The sequence below is a fragment of the Meriones unguiculatus genome, chromosome 19 (assembly GCF_030254825.1).
Source record: "Meriones unguiculatus strain TT.TT164.6M chromosome 19, Bangor_MerUng_6.1, whole genome shotgun sequence".
NCBI lineage: Eukaryota > Metazoa > Chordata > Mammalia > Rodentia > Muridae > Meriones > Meriones unguiculatus.
Window position 1 is genome coordinate 4,211,135 of NC_083366.1, and position 26,161 is coordinate 4,237,295.

At 43.9% G+C, this 26,161-nt stretch overlaps 1 protein-coding gene across 1 annotated transcript in view; it reads left to right on the plus strand.

Annotated features, from left to right (window-relative positions):
• The window catches only part of LOC132649324 (grainyhead-like protein 2 homolog), a 47,438-nt gene that overhangs the window by 11,638 nt on the left and 9,639 nt on the right, over positions 1 to 26,161 (plus strand). The window contains exons 3-8 of the mRNA XM_060372991.1: positions 7,174 to 7,332; positions 11,975 to 12,062; positions 12,439 to 12,578; positions 14,794 to 14,825; positions 21,048 to 21,142; positions 24,176 to 24,261. Of these exons, the coding sequence (XP_060228974.1) occupies positions 7,174 to 7,332; positions 11,975 to 12,062; positions 12,439 to 12,578; positions 14,794 to 14,825; positions 21,048 to 21,142; positions 24,176 to 24,261 (600 nt within the window). The remainder of the gene's footprint in view (positions 1 to 7,173; positions 7,333 to 11,974; positions 12,063 to 12,438; positions 12,579 to 14,793; positions 14,826 to 21,047; positions 21,143 to 24,175; positions 24,262 to 26,161) is intronic.

The following is a 26,161-nucleotide window of genomic DNA, read 5'->3' on the forward strand; positions in this document are numbered from 1 at the left end:
TTCTCAAAAGACAGGGTCTGCAAGAAGGAGGGCTGGCTGAAGGAGCTTCTTTCTGCTCCTTCCTTCCTTCCTTCCTTCCTTCCTTCCTTCCTTCCTTCCCTCCCTCTCCCCTTCTCTTTCTTTCTTTTTTTCATTCTTTCATTCTCTCTCTCGGTTTTTGTTCAAGACTTTCACCCTGCTCTCAGCTGTAGAGAAAGCTGGCATCTTCTAACCCCCTCACTGCAGGTGACCCCACTTACCACCTGCTTTGGAGGCTGTAGCCGAAGCCTCCAGCTCCCTGGGGAGCCCTGTGCCCTTTCACTACCAGCCTGCCTGGCCCAGGTTCGTCTTACATTTTTAATGTTTCTCTCACCTACTCTGGAAGGGTGTGAACCCTGCCACTCCGGAGCCCCACTGCTTTTCTCAGGTCTCACTGGGCCTCTTACTGGGTACTGTGGCCCACACCTACTTGTCCCACTTGACCCATGACACAAGGGCCCCAGGGCAGCTTCAGCGCTGATTCCAGGGATCTCCGCATCCCGCAGCCTTTGTTCTCACCCCTGATTCCTACAGGAAGCCTTCCCAGTTAAGCTCTTCTTTGCAAGTTCTCATAGCAAGTATGGTTTGTATTGTTCAACTAATTATGCTTGTTCCACAACACTGACTAGAACTGGGCATGAGCAGTGCTCTTGTCCCGGGAGCAGGGCCTGCTGTTAGAGAGCCTCTGTGCTTCTCATCTGTAGCCCTTCCAAGGGTGTGAGCATGTGTGGATAGGGAGGCGGTTAGCTGGACGGACAGCTAAGTATGCTGAGTATGTTGTTGGTCTTATCGTAGCTATACTGCTACCTCAGTCACTAGGTAGGTAAATGGGCACGCAGACGCACTGTCAGGTAGCTTCAGAGGGTATATCCGGTCAGCAGTGACCCACTGTGTGGTCTTGACAACTTCAACTACTCTGTCAGTCTCAGCTTCTAGGTACTATTATGAAAGCACGATTGTGCATAAAGGAAAAATGCATATTTGGAAAAAAATTATGTTTCTTAACTCATTGAGTAAATACTTGATGAGGAACCTAAGCCTGGCAGAATGAAGCTGACCTGAGACAGAGAAATGGCCTTTTGGGCTTTTGCCCTCATGGAACAGGTAACTAAACACATTAAATTCAAATACTATTCAGTGTATGAAGAAAACAGAAAAGAGAAATGCAGTCAAGTATGCCTCTGGATGGGAAGGAGAGAAAAGTAACTCTGGCTTGTGTGTCTGAAGAGTTAGTATTGAACTGAAGTCTCAAAGGGGGCGGGGTAGTCGTCCAGTCGTCCAGTGTGGATCTGCAGAGACAGCAGACCGAAGTGCCCTGAAATGGACCAGATTTGACGTGCTCTGAAAACAACAACAGAAAACACACTGGTGGTGGAAAAACAGAAAAACCATGGCAGGGTAGAATGTGAGAGCAACTCAAATGTTCATCTGTGTGTATTCAGACACACTTGTAGCATGTGTAAAAAATAAATACATTGTAAGAATGAAAGATAAAACAAAAAAAAGAAATACAGTAATCATATCTACAAGTGCTGTATAATCGGAGGCTTCAGGAAATCCTGAACAAAACAGCAAAGGGGCCTGAGAGCAGGTGTGGGGGCTGGTCTTGCCTTGCTATCCTCACCTCTGAGCACACTGCCAGCACAGGAGGATGCTTGTCACTGCTGGGTGAGTCACAGCATGAAGTGAGCGATACCTCACATTTTATTATGTTCTTGCTTGGCTAGAGTTTACTCTTACTTTTTTGCCTGTTTCATTTGTCATTCCATCTGCACTCATGTGGAAGAAAAATGACAAAATGTAAGGAAGCTATCTAAAGGTCTTTAATAAGAACCAAGAACTAATCCCAGCACCTGGGAGGCAGAGGCAGAGGCAGGAGGATCTCTGAGTTCAGGACAGAGAACTATCTATCTAGTGTGTTCCAGGACAGCTAGAGCCACATAGTGAGATCCTGTCTAAGGAAGGAGAAGGGGAGAGAAGAAGGAGGAGGGGTGGGAGGAGGAGAGAGGGAGAAAGGGAAAGAAGGAGGGGGAGGAGAGAGAGGAAGAAGAAAAAAGAGGAGAGAAATTGGCACCAACACACTTACTTATTTATATAATATTTATGAAGGGAGAATGGGTTCTAGTGTTAAACTTATTTCTTGGTGCACACCCTACCTGTGGTTATTGCAATAAACCTGTGTGATTCTTTAGATGAGTTCTTTAGGATCCTGAATATTAGGAAATACATTAATATATAAATAGCCTTTAGCCAGAAAGATAGTACAAGTACAAAATTCAATTTGTATGAAGTCAAATAAATCCATGACACTGAATGATGGTTGTGAGGATTTAGTTTTAAATCTTAAATTGCTTTATAAATTAAATCAATTAAAGATAAGGTTGACTGTTTCTATTGGAAAGCCCAAGAAACAGTGGAAATTAACAATGAGATCATGGGTTGGCTCTGAAGCTCCCTGCTGTGTTTATTTTAATAAACTGTCTTATTTGCCTGGTGTGCAGCTGGGGTTGAGACCTCAGCAAAGTCACTTTTATGTTCGAAGCCACAAAAGGGGAATTGTCACTCACATGTAACAAGTGATTTTATTTTTAAAAAGTCACATGCTTTAGACTGCTTTTTCTGGGGAAGGTGTCTAAAAAATTATCTGCTTCACTCTGAACATGTGAGGAAATTGAAATGGTGTCTATTATTTGCCTGACTGCACAAGATTTAATTAGTCTTCCTGAAGAAGGAAAAGTGTGCTTCTAGAATTAGAGGAATCCACCTGAGGTTTGGGAAGGATGTAAGCAGAGGCCGCACAATTGTGTGTAACTCAGGGACAGGTCAGCTATGTACCGGGTCCATCTGCTCTTTGCATAGCCTGAGCTCCTGTTGAAGCTAGAAATAACTTTCTGTGCTTGACATTTAGATGAACATTCAGGGGGTGAAATCATGCTTTGTCCTCAGCTCTGCAACACATTTACGTTGGGTTCTTTGTAGGTCAACTTAGGGGAAAGTTGCTCTTGTGTTTGCCTACTGCTGGTGGAGCTGTGGGACATGGTTGGGTTTGCAAAAAGAAGCAAATGCTTATCAGCTCCTCGGCCAAGGTTTCAGTTAACAGCCTTCTGTGCCGCCCCACCCTCACTTCCATTAAAGTTCAACCATTTGGATTTTGAGTGTGGCACAGCCAGGCTGTGATTGATGCCATCAGACCCTGAAACTGCTTTCCAGGAGGTGGCCAGGAGAAGGAAGCGCTGCTGAGCCCAGCACAGCACCCTGCATGTTGGGCTGACCCGAGAGATGCCAGCACAGAAGGCAGGCTCCTGAGGTTTACCTTTTATGGGATCAGGCTGCCTTGAGTCTGAGCCACTCTGGGCCTTCTGTGGAGACCTTTCTTTTTTAAGAGCATTAAATCTAAATATCTCCCTGTTGAACTCTATTGGCTTTTAAGGACCTTGTGTACAGGGTGATTGACTTTTATGGCTCCTCCAAGGATGACTGAGTCTATTTATTGCCAGTGAGCATCCGTTATCTCATTGGCTCTAGATGACTAGGCTACTTAAGTGGTCCTTGTAAATAGTCATGATCTGTTGCTCTAGCTCTCTTAGGTCAGACTTGGAGATGACAGACCATAATTAGCTTTTCTTCCTAGCTATCATTGACCCTCAGTGAATGACATGCAAATTAGTAAGCCAGTCATGTAGGAAATATCCACCAGAACATTGTCTTCTCTTCTACTAGGCAGACCTATAGATGGAGTCTGGAGTGATGGTGGATTACATCAGGGAGATCTTTGTGAAATGCAGGGCCAGAATTAGGGACAACCACTAGTTCAGCAGAGTGAGCATTTTGTTTGCTGATACAAAACTGCATTCTGGCCTAGATCATCCCATTGGCAGCAATAGAACAAGTCAAGTGTGCCTAGAAAAGGACGCCTCCTTCCTGACCATCACATCAGTGGTCACGTTGCTACTGTAATCTTTAAGACACCAGCACGTATCTCTCACCCCATCTCACCCCTGCCTTCTGTGGTTGCAGGGCACAGAGCTTGCATATTTGTGTTGCTGCAGCCTCAGGAAACTTAAGATGTTTGAAAACATTTGCTGCTTAAGTGAATGTTAAATAAAATTTCTCTGTCATTTAGGGACTCTCCAAGGTAGCATTTTCTGTTACTGTGACTGTTATGGACAGAATATTTCTACGCTGGAAGTTTGGAAGATGCATCCTGCCTGCCATAGTCTTCATTACTCAGGCATTTGCATCTTCAGTTGATCTCACCCCCCTGCCCCCAGGCTTCTTTAGATTCTGTGAGGCCCCTGCTCAAATCTAGAGTATCTGTGGCTTATGTTTCACTAGTTTCCTCCAGGATGAGGACTTTGTTCTGCGGGACCTCTGCTCACACCTCTCTTGTACTCGACCACTGTATGATGGTCATTGCTGAGCACTGGTTGCATTCTCCTTGAATTGTTAGCTTCTGTCTCTTTCTAAGATCCTACACCATTTAATGCATTGTGTGCTTCACTGTGTGCTTCCATGGATACTTATAGACTGAATAAATGAATGAAAAGAATGAATGAGTGAAATGAATGTATATATTTAAAAGTATCTTTTCTTTATTTTTATAATATATAACATGATATTACAGGGTATATAAAGAGCAAAGTAGGGAAATTAAACTATGTATTATACAGTTATTCTTTCCCTTCCTGTGCGCACGCACCTATGCCTGTGTCTGTGTACAAAGCCGCTAAAATTTATTGTACACCATGCCTGTAATTCCAGCTCTAGAGAGCCTTAATCAGGAGGATCACCACAAGTTTAATACTAGCCTGGGCTAAAGAGGGAGCTTCAAGTTTCAGGTGACCTTGAGCTGCCAAGGGGACCCTGTCTCAAAGACAAACAGATGGGAAAACATTTCTTTAACACAAATCCAATGTCTCTCAGAGTACCCACACATTAGATCTCTAGACGTACTGTGAGACAGAGTACCTTTAGTATTTATTTTCGGGTTTTGGCTAGAAAGGTGGGAGCTAGTGGCACAGCTGGCAAAGTTGTTGTAATTAGCACATCATTGAAACTTGTCAAATGTCCTTAGACACCCCTGATGGGCATAAGGAGGAGCTCACAGGTAAAAGGATGTGTGAAGAGGTGAAGCACTGACAATTAGATGCCTGGTGGTATAAATTACTAAAAGTCTACAGGGTATCAAACAGATCAGCCCGGTACCTAGGAAGAACTCTGTGGCCTTCATTTTCCTTCAGGGCAAATCTAGACACTTTCACAGAGGCACAAAGGTTTTGACATCCATCAAAAGTGGGCTTTTGATGGGATAACACTTTTGAAACTTTGTGTTACACATAATTATATATGTCCCGGTCCACCCCTGTCCCTGATACCCTTCCTCCTAGTTCTTGTCAGTGTTCTTTGCTCATTCCAATAAAAATCACTATTACATAGTGTCTATATTAGTTTGTGTCACAATGACCAGAGCACCTGTTAGAAACAGCTTAGTGGAAGAAAGGTGTTTTGTTTTTCTTTCTTTTCCCAGAGTTTCAGAAGGTCCCAGTGCATTGTGGGTGGGAGGCATCATGGTAGGAGTGTGTGGCAGAGGCTGTTCAGATCAAGGTGGACCTGAAGGCAGAGAGCATGCCAAGAGCCAGGGGCTGGCTATATAACATAGGACCCAGAGACAGAGTTCCCAGCCAGGCCACTTCCTAAAGCTTTCATAGCCTCTAACAGCACTCATCTCTGGGGGAATTGTAGATGCAAACTATGAAAATGCCATCTTTTGGCTGTGACCCACCATTATGTAGAACAGGGTCATTTTTAGCTCATTTACACTCATCCTCTGTCTTTACCAATCCTTTACAGTGAAACTTGTTTTTTATTCTGTTAATCAAATAGAACTCTCAAAAACTGATTAGAGTTTCTGTCCTGTTGGCATCATGTCATTTCTATTGTATATTTTTTGTTTGTTTGTTTGTTTTTTAGCTTGAAGGTTTTAAAAGTTTTTCTATTGCATTTCCTGATGCCACATGTTATAAGATGAGGATTTAGTTTGTTCAGAATCTTGCTATAATTCCCAGGTTGCACTGGTCCTCATGATCCTCCTGACTCAGCTCCCTGACTGCTGGATTACCGGTGTGTGCCACCACTTCCTGTTAACAGGAGGAGGTTTATGCTGTTATTTAATCCCTCCTGTTTCGTTTCTTGCCTTTGCCAGCTCCTCTTCTTCACTAATGTGGAGTAGGTTAGCATTTAGATTTTCTTTTTCAGGGAGAGGGCTTGCAGGCACTTTAACGGGACCATTGAACATGGCAAGTATTGAGTGACATGTATGAGGCCCCTTAGCTGGTTAATGCAACTAGAGGCTGAAGTCGGGGCTTTTGACTTGCAATCTAGTGGGATTCCTGTAAGTTCAGTTATCTAATGCTTAGTGAGTTCTTTGCTAGGCATTGTATTAGGTGCCAGGTCATATTAAATAATAAGAAATTATTCCAGACAGACCTCACGCTCCACAGTCAAGGAAGGAAGTTTTACAAAACATAACTGGGTTTCAATGCTATTCTATTAAAAAAGAATAGTTATCTAATTATTATTATTTTTTTATCCTGCAGGTCAGAGGTTAGGGAAAGTTATAACTAGAAGTGTCAACTTCTTAGATTAATTGACTAATTTAGTATGTGGGTGTGCCTGAGTGTATGTATGTGTGCCACGTGCATCCAGGAGCATATAGAAGCCAGAAGACGGTCTCAGATCGGCTGGAACTGGAGTTACAACAGTTGTGCACCACCGTGTGGGTCCTGGAAATCAAACCCTAGTCCTCTGCAAGAGTAGCAAGTGCTCTTAACTGCTGACACATTTCCGTAGCCCCAGAAGTGGCGATTTTAATATACCAAGAAAATAACCTAGTTAACTCATTTATAGTGATGTGCTTTCTAGACAGTCATTTAAATTGTCTATTTCAAGTTCAAATATCAAAGCAAATTGTTTAGAAGTTTACAGCCATATAATGTTTTGTGCATCTGGCAGGATTCTATGGGAGAGTATTGAACAGTTATCAGTTGTCCTTATAGGTTTGTGTAGGATTTTCACTTCACATGCCTGCCTGCCTCCCTCTTTGAAGGTCCTCTGCATGGCAGTTTGTGAACTTTCTTCTTTTTCTGCCTCCTTCAGATTTTCATCACAGTGAATTGCTTGAGTACAGATTTCTCCTCCCAGAAGGGCGTGAAAGGACTTCCTTTGATGATTCAGATTGACACATACAGTTACAATAACCGCAGCAATAAACCCGTCCACAGAGCATACTGCCAGATCAAGGTCTTCTGCGACAAGGTGAGTAAAGACAAATTTGTCAGAAAGGTTCTGTTATGGCTAGATGTTCTTTTTAATGACATTTCTCCCTTGTCGCTGTTCTCGGCCAACCACAGAGACATGGCAGTCTTTTATTCTCAAGTCCTGTTAGATATTTAGGGAGTCACCAATCCACTGTCCTTTGTCTTGGCTCTTGCTGTTTTCAGTATTTTTACCATTAATTTAATGACTGGCATTGCCCTGGGGCTTAGTTCTCTCAGGCTGATAAAACAAAATACCTGAGGCTAGGTGGTGTGAGCAATAGAAATGTACTTTCTACGGAAACCTCAGCGCCATGAGTTCAGTCCCTGTGAGGGACTTCCTGGCTGCCGGTAGGCATGTTCTTTCCTTGTGCTCACATGGAAGAAAAAGAGAAGAGCTCTTCTGTGTCTTTTCACGGGACACTGTCACATCAGGGATCAGCCTCATCACCTCACCAGCGTTAAGGGCTTCGCTTCAACACATGTCGGGTGAAGTGAGGGAACCTTCAGTTTGTAGCATACTGTGCTTTGGTCCGAGCGTGCAGCTGAGATGACAGATCTGGAATATCCGCTAGGTGTAGACACTACTGTAGAACACACATTGCAATCTTGGCCATTTGTTGAGTTGCATGGGGGGGCCTCACCTAGAACTTTCAGGACTAGAAACCTTGCCTACAAAATAAGTTCATCATTTCTTACACAGCACACAGTGCTTTCATCTCCATGATTGCTACTATAAACTTTAACAGAATAGTTAGAATAAGAAAGCTTCAACCCTGAAGGTCAGGTACAAGAGATAGTCACAGGTGTGAGCACGTGTACTGATCATTTGACAGCCTGTGTGAGGTCAGCCTCTGTGAGGGCAAGTAACGGAGCCTAAGGTACTCGTTGGAAAGCACCAAGGGGCCTTCTGAGGACAGGGTGTGAGGTGGGCTGAGGGAAAAAATTCTAAAGACCCTAGCTGGCTGGTGTGTGCAAAGGGACTGACATTGCTATGTTGTTTTGCATGAGAAGTTACAATGTAAAGCCCTGATCTAAGGGGAAAACCCTGTTCTGGGCAAAACTGGTAAGAGTAAAATCAGCTGCTGGAGTGGGCAAACAGGTGGCCGGGAAAGAAAAGCACAAAAGAAAATTAAGATAGGAAGGGACACTCTCCTGGTTAGTTTTTGCCACACAGCTGGAGAGTTTTCTCATAAGAGAAGGGCCAACCGAGAAAATTCCTCTAGCAGATTAGCATGTGTGTAAGTCTAAGGAGCATTTTCTTGATTGATGGGTGATGTGGAAGGGCTTAGCTTACTAAAGGCTTAGCTTGCTAGCCCTGGGCAGGAGATCCTGGGTATATAAGAAAGCAAACTGAGCAAATCTTGAAGAGCAAGCCAGTACGAGACATTTCTTCATGGTCTCTGATTCTGTTCCTGCCTCCAGGTTCCTCCTTGAGTTTTTCTCCCTCAGTGATGGCCTGCACCTGTAAGAGGAAGTAAGCCCTTTGCTCTCCAGGTTGCTTTTGCCGTGGTCTTTATTGTAACAATAGAAAGCACACAGAAATGTCTATCTATACTCTGTATTTATATACAGAGTAGGCCATCTTATAAAACAGAAGACTAGGGGCTGGCTCAGTCCTAAAGAACACTTGCTGCTCTTGAAAAGGACTCAGATTCAGTTTCCAGTAACTGAGAGCTTTACAGCCATTGGCAACTCCAGTTCCAAGGGATCTGGTACCCTCTTCTGGCCTCTGTGGGCACCAGGTACTCATGTGGTGCATGTGCACACGTGCAAACAAAACACTCCCCAAAATAAAATGAATAAACCTTAAAGCAACAATAACAGTGCGCTTCTTTGTATTACTGTGTGAACATTTAAGAAGAGGGATTGTAGGTACAAGCCTCAGGGGAGAACTGTCCTGGCTTCTCATGTTGCCCAAAGTGACTCAGAAAATAGCCCCCCCCAAAAAAAACCGCATTTCATTAAAAACAAGATTAAGGTCAGACCAACTTCCTTATGAACAGTGAATGAACATCATGAAGCTACTACCACCCAGCAGATGAAAAACAGCCCAATATCTCAAAGTGAGCCAATGAATCTCACTAACAGGAAGCTTGAAAACCATGTATATGAAGAATAGACCTATGCTTGAGCTCAGGCAAGAACTTGCAATAGAAGCAGAAGTATTCCATAATGTAAGAGAAGCAGCTAGTGGCTAGGCCAGTGACAGGTCATAAGGAGGTGCAGGTGGGAAAACAGCACAGAATAGAAGGAAATTATGAAAGAGAGGAGTGAACATACCACAGACAAGAGCTAGAGATGACTGAATATTTGTAGAACAGTGGTCATTGAGAAGAACAAACCAAGAAAAAAAACAATAAACTCTCAAGCAACAGAATACAACAAATGCAAAAATGGTACATCAGAACCATGGGAGAGTGTTTATACCGTGCTGGGGGAACTGGCTCAGGAAAACAATATGAAACAACAGCTATCAGATGGGCAGAGTGGCACACACCTTTTAACCCAGCCCTAGGGAGGCAGAGGCAGGTGTGTGTCTGTAAGTTTGACCAGCCGTGTCTATGTAGTGTGTTCCAAGACAGCCAGTGAGACTCTGTCACAGGGGGTTAAAAAAAGAAAGCATAGCTATCAGACTTTGAAAAGATGAAAACTATTCTTTGGGCATTTAATTAAAGGAAAATAAATAATTAGAAGTGAATAGGGATATTTTTATCATCAAAAATTTCAACAGTAATACTATATCAGGAGAAAATAGTTATCTGAATAGAATAAAGTAAACCAAGGACTTTTTTTCTACCCAATTAACTCCAATGTAAAGAATATAGAAAAACACAAACTTCAAATAAAACATAAATGACAATATAACATCCCAATTCTGGTGAATATTCCTTCTCCGTAAATCTAGTAGAGAATAAACTCTAGACATGGAATGTGAAAGCACAGGTGATATGCTGATGGAGGGCACACAGTTATCTGTAAATCGGAGAGTGCAGACATGTAGCCATCATGTAGCCATCAGTGTGGCCATAGGATGACTACTGAAAAGCTCAATAAACTGCAGGGAAATGGCTCAGTGGATAAGAGTACTTTTTATGTAAGCACAAGGCCCTAAATTTGAATCCTTACCACTAGTATAAAAATCTGGGCGTATTGCATGTGCCTGTAACATTGGGATTGTTTCTGAAGCATGTGGGTGTCCAGCCACTCACTGTAGCTTAAATGTCAAACTTTAGGTTCAATGAGAGACCTGTCTCAAGGCAATAAGTCAGGGCATAATAGAGGAGGACATTCCAAATGCTTCTCTGGCCTCAGAACACACTGAAGAACACTTGCACACAACACACATACATACAAGTGAGGTAACAAAGACGGTGTAATCTCACTGGCTGCTTATAGGTATGCACTGGTGACTACTTCAGATTAGATGATGGAGAAGAGAAATGAAAAGAGGCCCGTAGCTAATTCCATGCTACCCTTCATTCTTAAAGCTACACCAGTCTGTTTTAAATTGCCTGTTATAGCAATGAAATAGCACAGGGAGGAATGCGTCCCTGTGAGCCAAGAGAAGTGACAGCAGAGAGGAAATGGTTAAGAGAAGATAATAAAAGCCACTGGAATTGCACTGTAGGCACAGCTGTATAGCCCTTATAGAACCGAGGGACAGTTAGGTAGCCTCCAGAGCCCAGAGGCCATTTGACGCAACACTCAGTGAGTACATACACATGGGTCAAAGACACTTGGCTGGACTCACGCAGCAGAGGAGCTGGGTCCAGACATAGATCTGTCTCAGTTCAGACTCCTTGAATCAATAGCTAACTTTATACACTGAATGTGAGAGTGACTACTGATCATTCAAAAAACCCAAAACTAAACAAACACACACACAAAACCCCAAACTTGTAGGGAGGAGAGTATTGCACTGTGGTTGTGAGCCTATGTCCTAGAGGAAAAGAAGCTTTAAGGGATAAAATGGGCTCATTATACCAGTTGTTTGCCAATTAAAAAAAAAAAAACAAACCTATTTTCATTCAGTTATTTTTCCTTTCAGTGAGAAAGGAAGAGAAGGGGAATGTGTACGTTCCCTACCTGCCCCAAAGCTTTGTTTTTGAAGTCACATGGCGGGGCCTTAGGCTAGGAAAAGGTGGTTGGAAAAACCGTTTACTTGTATGGCTATGATTTTAAACATTGAAAACCCAGAATGGATCACTCTCGTGTACGCTTTGCCAATAAGAAAGGTCACATTCCTAATAGTTCCTGTTTTAAATGCCCTAATGAAGCATGATGGATTGGCATTTTTTTCAAGCAGTGAGTGATAACATAGGTTTCTGTATATTGCAGTGTTAAGGACTGGGGAATGTCAAGAAACTCACATGAAGAAGAGTCTTAGGACTCTCCCCATGGATTCAAAAGCCAAGTTCATGGAGTAGGCATGAGACAGGAAGAGGCAGCAATCCGATGAGCTGGCCTTACAGGTCAGAATGCAGCATGAAGATCTGTGAGTGTTCTCATTTCGCTGAGGCGGGAGGCTTCCTGGCTTCCTCTTCCCATCTTCATGCTGTGTGTGAGAGAGAGAAAGAAAATGAGAATATTCTTTTATTCTCTGAAAACATACCTTGCTTGGTCTCTGTTTTCCCCATCAGGGAGCAGAAAGAAAAATCCGAGATGAAGAGAGAAAGCAGAATAGGAAGAAAGGGAAGGGCCAGGCCTCCCAAACCCAGTGCAACAACTGTAAGTCAACCCCTCCCCAATGCTGATTGTAGCCAGCAGGGTCCTTTGAAGAGACAGAAGAAGCTGGCTACAGGGGAAGGTACGAAGGCTCCAGGTGTGGCCTGCTTTGCCCCTACAGTGCAGACAGGGGCAGCGTTGATATGGAAAGCAAACAGAAGTCCTCCGCGGTACACACAGGACAGCTGGAAGTGGAGGAGCCTTCTACCCTCATTGTACTTCCCAGAATCCCATGCTCTTTTTGTTTATTTGGGCCTGGGGAAGGGCATTTGAAGCATAATCTAGGCTGCTGGGAAAGCTTTGGGGGAGGATCATGGACTTGGCTGACAGTGTTCATGTGTGCATAGCCCTGTTCTGTGGTTGTTGTGGTTTCGTGCAGCCTCTGACGGGAAGCTGGCCGCCATACCTTTACAGAAGAAAAGTGACATCACGTACTTCAAAACCATGCCTGACCTGCACTCGCAGTCCGTGCTCTTCATACCAGATGTTCACTTTGCCAACCTGCAGAGGACTGGACAGGTACTACTTTTGCTCACAGCCTCCTACTGCCCTCCTCAGGGTGTGCTGGTGTGTACGCAGAACAGGCCACAAAAATAAACTCAAGCAGCAGGGGAATGGCAACACAAAAAGTAGGTTTTTACAGAAAACATTGTCTTGGGAGGAAATACTGGCATGCTAAGGCAAAGAAAGGTGTGAGCTGTTATTAGAACATTGTTGACAACAGGACAGGAGAAAGCTCCTCATCTGCCTGTTCAAGTTGTGGTGTCTGTGAAGCAGACTCGGTCAGTGCACATACCGCCACCTAGTGGTGAGAGGTAAAACTGTTTCATACATTTCATACATACATTTGCCCAGAGGAGAGAAATTAAGATCTTGTCAACATTTTTTTCCTTAGCAAATTAGTAGTTCTCATTGAGTGGATAAATCATTAGTCATCTGAGGGAAAAAGAGTGTTAGATCTTCCTTCAAAAACACAATAGCCAAGTCCTATGGTTATATCTACAAATGAAATGAAGGATTGGAAATCAAATAAATATTCAATAATTAAATCATTATGACAGCTTAGTTTTGTGGAAGATTATGCAGACACTGAAATTTAATGATGAAAACTATGCATCCACAGGAGAATTAATTATGATTTTGTTCAATAAAAACTAAAAGTAGGGTACTGGTGTGCTGGGTCTAGCACTCCAGTGCTGACGGAGCTGAACTGGAGCTTGCTCAGGGTTTTTCCTGTGCTAACTGAAGACTGGTCCTCTATAAGGGAAGGTTTACAGAATTCTCAGGTGATGCTGATGTTATTTCCTTTACTCTTTAAGGTTACTTCTCCCAAGGGAGAAATGAAAACTGGAGAAGAAAGAAAAGATGTTTCTTAGCATCAGCCCGAGTTTGTTTTGGCCATACTAATTGGGACTTTAATTTTGCCTCGTTTTGTTTTCTTTTGAATCCAGAATCCGTAGCTGAAAGGATTGTTTTGAGAAATAGGAGCATTATGACAAATTCAAGTCCCCTCGCATTCTAAGTGCTGGGACTTGACATCAGCCTGATTTCTCAATCTTGCAGCTTCTCCTTTTTCTGGAGAATGTTCTATATAGTGACAAGGCAGCTGTACAAGCAGAGGATCATGGTGTGGGGGGGGGGTTGCATGTGTGCATATGCATGCGTGTGTGTGTTTATTTGTTTCTCGGTTCATGATATAATATGATAATAAATATATTCATACTTTTTGCATGGAGTACATTTTTACTAAAATTCATTTTAACATTTCTATCTTGTCTTATTACATAGGAACCAATATATAAGAGGAAAGAATATGAATATTGTATCTTGTCCAGAAAAGACAGCCAGCAAGGCTGTGTGTGAGAAAGAGAGATGGTTGCCTGCATGTGGCACCACTGTCTGGCACTGTCTGCAGGATACTTCAGTTTCTCTAATTCTGATTGTGCTTGCCACTGCTCGTTCCTAATGACACTTGTCCTTGGAGATCTTCCTTTTGCCACATGACCTTTAGAGCATGAAGAGAGTTAATGAATGAAAAACTGAAATAAAAAGAGGAAGATGTGGCTCCCCTTAAAGTGTGGAGATTTTTATTGTATATGTAAAGGACAAAGCAGGCAGAGGGAGGAGTCCAGGCTGAACATGGCCAGCTGACTAAACAGGCAAGGAGAGAGAAGTAAGAGAGAAGCCAAGAGCTGCCACCAGGTTCAAGAGGCAAAGAAAGCCAAAATGGCTGAATTACATGCTGTTGGAACAGGAAGTCCAGCCAAGAGAGGAGTGTAGGGGAGGGGTTGGGGTGAGGTATGTTGAGAGGAGCCACAGGTCCTGAGGGATGCTGGCCCGATTTGATATGTGAAATAGGCATCCCAGTTAAATATTTGTCCACCAGTTTCTTTGCTGACAGTTTACCCTTACATTTCTGTGGTGATGGGAAACCAGGGTAAGCCCCCTTTGACGAACAAACACGCAGGAGCCAGCACAGCCTTTCTAAAGAATGTGTTTAGATCTTACCAACAGATTTTCTTATTGTCAGGAGCAACATTTGGCAGAGAGCCAGAGTAACCTGATCAGATCAGACCAGCTTAAGCTAGAAATAGTCACATTTCTGAATTTACTTTATAAAATCTAACACACACACCATTGCTAATCAAATGTATCTTTTTTCCTCTTCACAGATAGTTTGTACAGTCAGACAACTCATTCAGATTTCTGAATGAGCCTCTTGTTTTCCCCACAGGTGTATTACAACACAGATGACAAACGAGAAGGGTAAGAGCAGTCCTTCATTCTAAGCACATAATGTTTGTTTGTGGGGTGGCAATGCACCTTCCCAGCCTGGGCCGCCCTGGGCAGGAGATGGGACCTTCCTGTGTGTTGTGACCTAGAACGGAGAGAGGGGCAACAGGTGGTCATCTTTTCCTGCAAGCCCATCTTCTGTGCCTTCCCTTTCTCCCTGTGATCTGCCTTTGACTAAATGGTAATTTTGCAAATGTGGCCCATCCCTTCTAGTGCATTGTTTGTTGAAATCTTTCTGATAGCTCTTGCTTCCCATCGTTTCATCTCAGCACAAGATCTGGTTGAGAATGTAAAAGCCTTTCCTCCTTTCAAAACTGCCCGAGACACAAACAGCTCCTGAAGCCTTACTCAAGGTGTTGAATGGGGCCTGAGTAGGTTGAGAACCTGTTCACTGCCCTGTGGGTTTGGGGTAGGAAGTTGTCTTCTGTATCTTCCAGATGTGTCTCTCTGGCCCCATCTTTGCAGAGAATATATGCCCACCTATAAATGTTTAGGGGCAGCTAACTCTTCAGTGTAGTTTCTTTCCTTAACTCATTTTATATACTCAGAAGCTTGCAGGTATGAAAGGGCTGTTTTAAGGTCACGAGATGACTCTTCTAGGACACAGTAATGTTGGTAGCACATTCTCACGGGGTAGGTGTTAAGATGCCTTCTATTTGAATATTGCCAGTGACGAATGCTCTCTGAATATGAGGAAGCTCATTATATTATTTCTAAGAGCTGGGTGGTTTCAGCTTTTAGAGTTTAAAGGAGGAAAACTGTACTTTGGCTTATTCTTTTGGAACAACATAGGGCAGAGGCAGGGGCAGATGCCAGAGCTGTTCCTCTGTGGCCTCTGCCAGTTAGAGAATGTCATTTAGGCTTCCAGTCTCTTGAATGACACTGCCTATGTTTAGTATGATCTTCTCTGGTTAATTAATTCTTTTTGGAAACATCCTGACAAACATACCCAAGAGTGTGTTTTACAAATCTTCTTAGGGTCTCTCATTTCATATTGGTTAACAGTTGAGATTATCATAGCACGTTCTCTCTGATAACAGTGTTCAACTTCTGTCCATTCACTCCTGCTCTGTTCTCTGGATAAGCCTTTTCCACCCTCAACATTCAAACTTCTATTCTTCCCTGAAACTGTTCTTAGTAAAATATAATTTTATCTTTTAATATCTTAATTTCTCTCATGGGAGACTACTAAATTTATACAACAACAGCAAAAAAAGGAGCATTTTGCCTCTGTGTAGGTTTGTGTACCAGTTGCATGCCTATTGCCCATGAAGGCCAGAAAATGGCATTGAATCCCTGGAACTGGAGTTACAGATGATTATGAACTGTGCTATGAATGCTGGGAATTAAACCCAGGTCCTCTGGAAGAGCAGCCAGTGCTTTTAACCTCATAGTTCTCCAGCCTGACCACTAAGTTGGTTTTGTTTTCTTTTTATTTGCTTTTGTTTTCTGAATACATGTGTTTAGAACCTTCTGAATTGCAGATTATGTTGGGGACTCTCTTATAAGCCGAATGCTATATTTTTCTCTTAAAGCAGGCTAAAACCACATTCATTCCTTAATACGTATTTTATGCTTATTGTTTGCATTAGTTGTGTATACCTAACATCCCAAGATAAATTTCCTACAAACCATAGTCAAACTTTCCCATTCCTATGTAAGACACTTCATAATTGGTGAAGGAAGTATAGCTGATATTGCTGGCTTTATTCCTGAAGCAGAAGTTTTCAAGTGACAGACCAAGGGCCAGATCTTCTTTTGGTGGTGGTGGGGGTGGGCAGGGTCTCAGTCTGTAGCCCTAGCTTCCTGGAACACACCATGTAGGCCAGGCTGGCCTTGAGCTCACAGAGATCTTCCTCCTGAGTGCTGGGATTAAAGGTGTGTACGCCACACAGCCTCAATCACCCATTTTGAATGGTCTACAGACTAAGATGGTTTCAATAGTTTAAAAACCTCCAGTGAAGACTGGCATTACATGATCAGTGATATGAAGTACACCCGAGCCTCTGCAAGGAATGTTTTTCTGGAACACAGCTGTATTAGTTCCTTCATGTGTTCTCTATGGTTTCAGCAGCAGAATTGAGTGTTACAGTAAGAATCTGAAAAACCTTTGCTGCTGGGCCCTTTTCAGACAAAGTTTGCCACCTTCCATCTCAGAGGAAGACACTCTCAAAGGAATTAAATTAAATAACCCCCAGGCTGCTTAGGACTGGAACTTGTCCAGGACCAAATCTCTAAAATCCTTTAAGTATTGATTAGAAAGACAAGCATAGTGGCTCATGCCTCTAGTCCCAGAAATCAGGGATCTGAGGCAGGAGGATCAAACGTTTTGGCTAGCCCAGTCTGTCTAGAAAATAAAAACTCCCATTTCAAAAACAGAAATGGGTAGTTTGTTCTTTTTATCTTGGGACAGAAATAATCAAATTTCAGTTGGTTGGAACAAACAAGTGATTAGACCTATGAATTCTAATCTTTAAATCACATATTTTATAAAGAGACAGCATGGCGTCATGAAAAGAATGTTGGCTTGAGCTCAGGAAGCCAAGTCCATCCTCTGGACTGTTGTTTATCCACATGAAGCCTCATCCAGCCTTCCTGTCCCTAACCTCCATGTCCTCAGGTCTATACTGAGGGTGCTGTAGAAGGCTCTCTCTCTTACATCCCCAGCATTTGGCATTTTGCTTAGTGGTATTCCTGAGATAAAGTTCACAGGGAGTGTTATAAAGGGGAACTTTAGGAGAGTGTGAAGTGATTGTGCAGACCCATCAGCCTGTCTTTTGCAAGCTAAGTGGCCAGTGACCTACCTGTAACTCCACTGGTCTCTCCATAAGACTTGCCTGTGTTGTTGCGTAGTCATCCATTCCAAGGACAGCCATGTCCTGTACTTCCATACATCTCTGATTGAGCAATGTGGGCAGGTTAGTGCCTCTGTGTTAATGCATGCTGGGTCCTTGGCTATTGCTATATGTTAAAGTAATAGCACTCCCTGGATACCTTGGCTAGGTTCTGAATGCTTTTATGTGTATTCTTTTCATAATAGGAAATCTGGAAGATTTCCTATTATCTCCCAGATTTCCTATTATCTGCCATTAACAGTGAGGAAAAAGGCCTTGAGAAATTTGGAAACTTCTTCAAAGTTGTCTAGCTGGTACATGATAGAAGCACAGGTTGAGCCAGTGCCTACCCATAATTCCCAGCACTCACCAATGTGCCTCCATTGCCCCGTTTCCTCAATTCTAGACCCATGCATGGCTGAGGGGAAGGCACAGGGGTGGGGGCTGGGCATATCCTATTGTGGAAGCTTTCTGGTCTTTACCAAGGCCTAACCTTGTTTCATCTCATGAGCTCTCCTGGCAGGGCAGACAGATCTCAGAGCTCTGAGGACACCGTGTGTGCTCATCTAGCCCTGAGGAGGTACTGACTTCAGTGGCATTGTCACAGCAGCCATCAGGACGATGGATCAGGCCAAGCTTGTGATTTTGAGTTAGCTTCACTGTTTGCGGTATTTAAAGAGGCTGGAGAATACCCCGCAGAGCGTGTCTGTGCCTTGTGCTCTCCAGAAGTTTCACCATAAGTCCTGGTAGCTTTGTAGCCCTCTCCATCCTTGCTCTTGCATCAGACCTAACATTTCTCAGGATTTTTTGGATGAATCTTAATATTGTTTGTTGCTTCCAAGGGTCTTGTTTTCCTTGTGATTAACCCCACAAGCCTATGGCTGAGTGTGCTGCTGGCCCTGGGTTTTTCTAACTGATGGCCTCGTGATGGAGATGATGTCAGGGAAAGCTCTGCTCTGTTGCTCTCTGATCCTTTCAAAATGATTATATAGTGTCACTGAGCTGAGCACAAGAAGGCCTTCAGCCTGCATTCTTCTCATTAGAATGCGGGCAAGTCATAGCTGCCTTGGTTGGTTTTGCTTTGAAAACTAAATGAAACTACTGGATTCATAACATATAAAACTTACTGACTCCTACTGGGTTTATAGATTTGAAAGTGTTTGGCCTCCCATGAGAAATGTGGTTTATCTGAGATACTATTTTAATGACAAAGCCTGCTGTGGCTTGGATTAAGTTGTTCTCAAAAGTCAACTGAACTGGAAAAATATAAATGAATCTTACTTTGTGAAGCAGCTTGACTCACACAGCATGAGAAGGTATCTGATAACATTTCAGGCAATTTACCAGTTATTAACCTAATGGTGCCTGCCTGCTATGTGTATGGATTTTTTTTTAATCTTCTAGTTCTAAGTTCATGGTCACTAGTTCATGGTCACTACTATTACAGTTCTAAGTTCTTGGTCAGTTCCAAGAGGAGACAGTATCATGCCTGCTTTTATGACAAAGCAGCAAGGGCAAGGCAGAGGCAGCAGTGTCCTAAAAGTTCTTTACTGCCTTCAGGTGAGACCTGAGTCGTAGTTTCTTCCTTAGCTGTTTCTACTGTTTGACATAGAGGAAATAAAATAAGATGGCTCTTGATAGGCTATCCTCAAAAGCATCTCAGATTTCTTGGGTAGCTCTTTCATGAGATGGTTCCCTTGGTGGCACATGGTGGCACATGCGAATAGCCTTTTTTCCTATTAGCTGAATCACAGTGTGGAAGGCTGATAACACATTTGAGCCTTCTGTCATTGTGGACACAAGGGCTAAGATTGTTCTTATTCAGCTGCCTCAGAATGCTCGGGACGTAAGTGAGCAAGGCGGAGATGTGTGTTAAGAAACTCAGTTGGCTGATGCTCCCTTTGGAGGTAAATTAAGTACCGTTGGTTTTAGTGATATAAGCTTCCAACATGGATAGGAATGTTTTCAGACTGTCCCAGGTAGTGTGCATGTGCTTTTATAAGCTGGGTCCCTACCAAACCGACTTGGGAAGTGTTGAATGGCTCTCTGGTGGCAGGAAGCTCACTCAGGCAGGAGTCACAGTTTTGTGTTACCCGCAGGACTGGGGTTAATTACTGTGTCCATCTCCTATGTGAGACCAGGAGGTAGCGAGCTGTTTGCTCTAGGTGGAAAATCTAGTCTTCTCTGTTCTTGCCCTCAGCCTGTGATCATCAGCATCTTCATTGTCTTCATCTAGTACTTTGGTGGTGCTTCCCCTCAGTCCCTGACACTCATGGAATTCTCCTGGGAGCCTCCTGTAGAGAGCCTCCTGTAAATTTAGCATTTTTATTATTTTTTAAACCATGTGTGCATTGTATGTGGGTATGTACATGCATGTGCAGGTGTTAGTGGAGGTCAGATGCATTGGATCCCTCGGAGCTGGAGGACAGAAAGCTTAGCCCCCTGCCATGGTGCTAGGAACCTAACTCTGGTCCTCTGCAAGAGCAGTGTACAGCCTTTATTGCTGAACCACCTCCCCAGCCTCCTTTTAAATTGTATTAAAGTAATTAATTTTTATTTGCACATAATATTTGTACTTATTTATCTGGTGTGGTACGATCACTTGACAGTGTAAATAGTGTATACTGATCAATTTGGTGTAATTAATACTTCTAGTTCCTCAAATATTATCATTTCTAAGTCAACAGCCTCCTTTTGGGAGACTGAGGAGCAGGGAAGTTGAGCAACATGCCAAATTTGTACAGTAATAAACTACAAAGCAGGGATTTTAAATCCATCGAGGTGGTCTGACTGCTGAAGTCCTGTCCTAACCATTCTGCTAAGTGATTGCTAGACACTGCCTCATGGGCTAGTCTTCAGAGAAATGATCATTTTCTACAAGTCTGCATCTACGCCTGAGACTAAAGAATTGTAAATCTCCACTTTTCTGATTTCTCTTCTAATTCCCTTAGTCTGTCTGGAAAGCATAAGAACTTTGAAAGCAAATGCAGAACTGACTCCAGAGAGAATGTTCTGGTCTCAGTGGAGTGGGTTGAACCTTCACTGTGGCAACCAGGAAAGGGAGAACTGTAGGAAGCCAGGACAGTCTTCAAGAGAGGTCTGTTGAAGTGGCCTGTGTTGTCTCCTGTCGGGAGCTCACCGTGGATGTGAGAGGCTGCTGCAACTTGGGTGCCATCAGCTTTTCTGTGGTCCTGACCTTCTGAACAGAAAAGGAGAGGCAGGCTCAGCAACCTCCCTTTTGTGGCTCCATCTTTCTCCCTCAGTGGGGATGGTGGTGTAGAGCCTGCAGGGGAGGACAGGTCAGTACCCTGTGGTGTGACACTCTCTGATGTATTTAACCATTTCTGCCTGTCTTCTCCAGCAGCAGCGTCCTTGTTAAACGGATGTTCAGGCCCATGGAAGAGGAGTTTGGTCCGACACCGTCTAAGCAGATTAAAGAAGAAAACGTAAAGCGAGGTATCTCTCCTTCCTGTGTGCCACTGGTGTGAAGGTTAGGGAGTGTCTTGTCAAGAACTCACTCCCTGAGACTGAACCATTCCCAATCCTGGTGGGGTTTCCCTCATGTGGGAGGTTACAGGCTTTTCCATTACAGGCCTTGGAGGAACAGTTATGTGGCTCCCAACTCCTCCAGCAGGGAAATACATAGTTCAGAGGACATTGGCTCTGTGAGTGCGTCTCATGAACCAGTGATTCAGAGATATTCAATAGATAAAACAATTAACAACAACAGGTTGGGCACGCCCATATGAGATGGTGGCTCCCAGTTCACCATCACTTGTTTTCACCTCCATTCCTTGGTGTCTTTTCCTCCCTGACTTTACTTAGGAATAGGGCAGAGTCATAGGGAAACCAGGAGTCACACTGGTGTGTGGAATTATATTTACAGCCTGGTAGCTGGTCCAATAACTATTTTTCAAAGCTTGTGAAACTGCCACCAAAATTGCCACTACAAATTGTATTGGCCTATAAGTAAAAGTTAAGGTATGGCTTCTGAAACTTTGAATTCAGACACAGAGGGCGCTGTAACCTACCAGTGGTAAGAACCACCTCCACGCTACCTCCAAGAGCTTCTCTTTGGAGAAGAATGGAGACATCACTGGGCCCCTTGCTCTGAGCAGGTGCTTGGCTCGGGTATTGAGGGTTAGTGGCAGCTCCTACTTGTCAGAAGTCGCTCAAGAAGAATGGTGACAGTTAACAGCAAAGCCATCCTTACAGGTTGTTTTTCCTTTGCAGCCACTTGTCAGGGTAACTGGGTCAGAGTCATTTTGGGGCTCCACAAGAGGCTGCCTGCCTTTGGCTGTGTGATGTCTGGGATGTTCAGTGCTGGTTCCTGTTGTGGTTGGCAGGATTGTTGCCATTGGTACACCCCAGAATAAATCTAATGAAAACTGGCTCTGTGGGCAAGCCCTCTAACGGTCTGGAGCCCAGTATGGCCTCTAGACTAGCTGTCAGCAAGCCTGACAGGGGAAGGCTGAGACTGCCCCACCTGCTCAACAAAACAGAACAAAATGAAGCACCTGAGCTCTTACCAGCCACCCCTGAGCAACAGGAAAAGCAATGGTTCAAGCTGAGGCTATTTATTAGTAGTGCTAATTTTAATAGAATGTAATCTCTCTAGGGTCATCCTGATGGAAGTTGCTCTTTCCCTCTCTTTCTGTTGTTGAGAGCTTCAAGAAGTTACAGAATTTCCATCAAGTAATAGCTGCCAGTATGTCTTCCTCTTGAGTTTACTCTTACTTATCTGGATGTAGCCAGGGTCTGCATTCTAAGTATTTTTTTCACACTGTTCACATTGCCTCCTTTTCTGATAGCCTTTGGGTTCTGGGCAGCTTAACTGACATGGAAGTGATGCAGGATTGCTTCAAGGGACTAAAGTTGTAAACTTGTAGGAAATGCAGTCAGTCTGCATATTTACTCGGCACTTCTGTTTTGATGTTTGATAAAGAAGGCACCAGTGCCCAAGTCTGCCTCTCTCCTTCCTCTGCCTCTCCTCCCGTTACCACAGTCACCGCAATCTACCTGAACATTCACAGGCCACAGAAGGGAGTTTGGGCAGAACCCCTGTCAATGTGGCCTGTATATGCACAGCTTTAAGAAAGCCTTTGGGATGGAGGGAGAGGGGAGACATGGAGTTTGGATTTGGCTGATTTCATTTCCCAGTCCTGCCTTTGTTTTTCTGCTGATGGTGATGGTAGCTAGGTGGATTTAAGATGATAGTTGAGATGTAGGCTCACCAGTGTTTTGCTGTTATTGTTTTTGCCTGGGGCAGTTTTCCCTAGTGTGGACAGATGAGGGGTTTCAGCTTTTTCTTCCCTTGGGTGGAAAGTTATGCTGCTGCCAGAGGATAAAAAGAGTAGCCCTCTGGAATGCCGGACTGCACCTGAATGACAGTGGCCAGGTTTTTGTTTGTTTGTTTGTTTGTTTGTTTTGTTTGTTTTTGTTTTCTGGGAGCTGCCCTTTCAGCATGATTGCTGGAGTGGTGGGCACAGGAGGAGGACTCAGTGGTCAGGGGAAGCAGAAGCAAGGGTGACCATGTTTGTGGGACCCCACAGGTGCATCTTAGCCTCCCGAGGTCCATTTACATTGCTGAGATCGGCAGTGCCTGCCCATCTTAGCCTGCACACTCCCCAGTTCAGAGCTCTTACAGAGAAGTGAAAGGAAAAGCTATGCCCTCGCTGGAGGGCACAGGGGCCACACCTACTTCCTGGTTGCTTCTGTAGGTTGAAGACTGAGCCTCTCTGTGTGCTGGGCCTAGATGAAGCCTACCACATGGACCTTATTTCCCAGAACTGGCAGCAGGCACCTATGTGCTGGATGCTAGTGTCCTATTTCACAGATTATCCAGACAGGGAAAGATTAAGTCATTAGGGTCACAGCAGGGGCTGAGCTGGACTTGCACCCAAATCTGTGATTCTCTGCATCCTAAGTTCTTCCTGGACTGTCCTAGGTGCTACCCTGGTACCCTTCCAAGCCTGTGCAGGAGAATGTCTGCCTGACCTTCTCTTCTCCTGGTGTCATTCCTTTCTAGATTTGGTGCTTCTATGCTCTTCACAACTCAGAGATACTTGAGTATCTTAGCCTTCTCCCTCACCTCACCATGGTAGGAGCTGTCTGGAAAGCATCCTCTTTTTGGCTCTTTCTTTCTGACTCTCACAATGGTGTCTAGGTCATCTGGTACCTGCCTGTCTCTCCTAATGGACCATAAGCTCCCTAAAGGCAGAGAATGGGGTCTATTAGCTCTCTGCCTCAACCTCAGCTCTTGGTATATACAGCCTATGGCACCCAGGAGCCTGTAGTGGTATTCACTGAATGAGCACAGGGAACAGTAGTCATGAGGAGACTGTGTGCCTTTCTTGAGAAACTAAAGTGTGGATCTAGGTGTCAGAGCTGGTACATCCCAATAGTCATTGGCCTGTTGGCAGAGCAGGTGGTGTCAGCTTGAGACTCCCATGTGACAGGAGTCACGCTGGCTGTCCCCTTCTCTTGCAGTGCTTTTGTACGTGCGGAAGGAGAGTGATGACCTGTTCGACGCCCTGATGCTGAGATCGCCCACAGTGAAGGGCCTGATGGAAGTGGTAAGCCACAGCCCCCTCAGCCTCCAGAGTCCCTGCCCTGCCACCTGGGCAGAACTTAGGTGGCTCCAGAATCAGAAAGAAAGTGAAGAGTCGAGTTCTTTGTAAATATCCATGTCTGTGTCAGCCTATCAGTGTGTTAAGACAGACTTTTGGAATAACAGCCAAATTCCTATTGGTTCCAGACTAATCATCCCAGTCAGATGCTTTGGAGGAAGGATAACATGGGGCTTTTGTTTATCTGTTTTAATAAAACCAAATTAGGTGCATATAGTGTCCAAATAAACACAAACCAAAAAATGTATGGTGCCTTGTTGGCTTGGGTAGCGTATTCCAAAGTGGAGAGAGGACATGTTGGTTATGGGGAAAGATCTGCTGCAGAACTGCAGTGGTTTGAGATGATTCTCCCCTTCTCTCCGCTGCCCTAGGCCAGGGTTAGCAGCACGACCTAGGGAAAGCTGTGTTTTATTCACACGCTGTTCACCTAGCTTTGACTGTGCCTCAGTATGAGCAGTTTCAGAGACAGCTGTGCAGTAGGGGATAGGCTGTGACAGTGATGGGGACCAGCGCTGCCTCTCACCTCTCCTGGGGGCTGCTGGTCTGAGAAATGCATCGGATGGGATATTTGGGCTATGGCTGAACACTGCAGTACGTGAGGAAGTTCCTATGTGTAGACCGCACAACACAGTGGCCTGAGATCACTTTCATTTGTACTTTTCCCTGGTGTGTGTCCATGCTAGAACATGCTACAAACCAGTGCTTCCTTCTCTTTACTGGCAGAGTAATCATTCACTGTATGAACACAACATACTTCATTTTTTTTTTCATTCATTCAGCTGACAGGTCCATGTGCTTTTCCTTCTTGGGGTGCTCCTGAGAATGCCCTGCTGTGAATGCTCATGGGCTACTTTCTGTTTGGACATCTGTTTCCAATTCTTTAGGAGTATATACAGAGTAAAACTGGCAGGAAGACACAAAATGCTCTCTATTACACGATTCAATTTATCAGTAATGTCCAGAATCAATGACTTCTGGGAGAGAGAAAGCAGGCAAGTTTGCCATGGGTTGGGGAGCAGAAGGAAGATCTACACTAGTGCATTTCCTGTGGAAGTGATGAGAATGTTTTGGAACTTGAGAGAACAGCTGTGTGATATTGTGAATGTATTGTGAGTGTCTATCTACAGTTCTGAGTAGCAATCAGAAAAAAATTAGAAGAATGTGGCCACAGTGGGTTTCATACTGCTCCCACTCTGGCATTTCATGACCCTGGTCATTCTGAGCAGAGCAGCACTGTCACTCTCCAGAAAGCGCAGGAGGAGGCTTGGCAGCTTTTTATTTGTCGTGACTTGTGGGGACTATTGATTTCTATTCTACTCAGAGCAGAAACAAATCCAGAAGCAAATGCAAGAAAGACTATGGAACTTCTAATGAACTATGATTTTTGTTGTTGTTTGTTTTGTTTTGAGACAGGGTCTTACTGTGTAGCCCCAGCTGACCTGCAATTCACTGACTGTATAAGCAAAGCTGGCCTATTCAGAGATCCACCTGCTTCTGCCCCGGTAGTGCCAGGACTAAAGGCTGTGTCACCACCATCATGGGCTCTGAATTTTAAACTGATTAGAAAGAACAGATACTACAAAAGGCCTAGAAGGGATGAACCAAGATTTTTTTAATGACCTTGAAATTGCTGAAGGATGGATAAATGGTCTACAAAATAATGTAAAATAGTCAGATTTCTCTGAACATCATTGTCCACTTCCATACCTTAGTCTGGTTTTGAAGAGCAGATAAAATAATTGTTTATAGGAGTATCTAGAGGTTATTTCAATGCACATTCTTAGTCCTTCCTGCTGAAGAGGCAATGTTGCTGAAGATTCAGGCTGACTTGGATTCTTGCCTCACC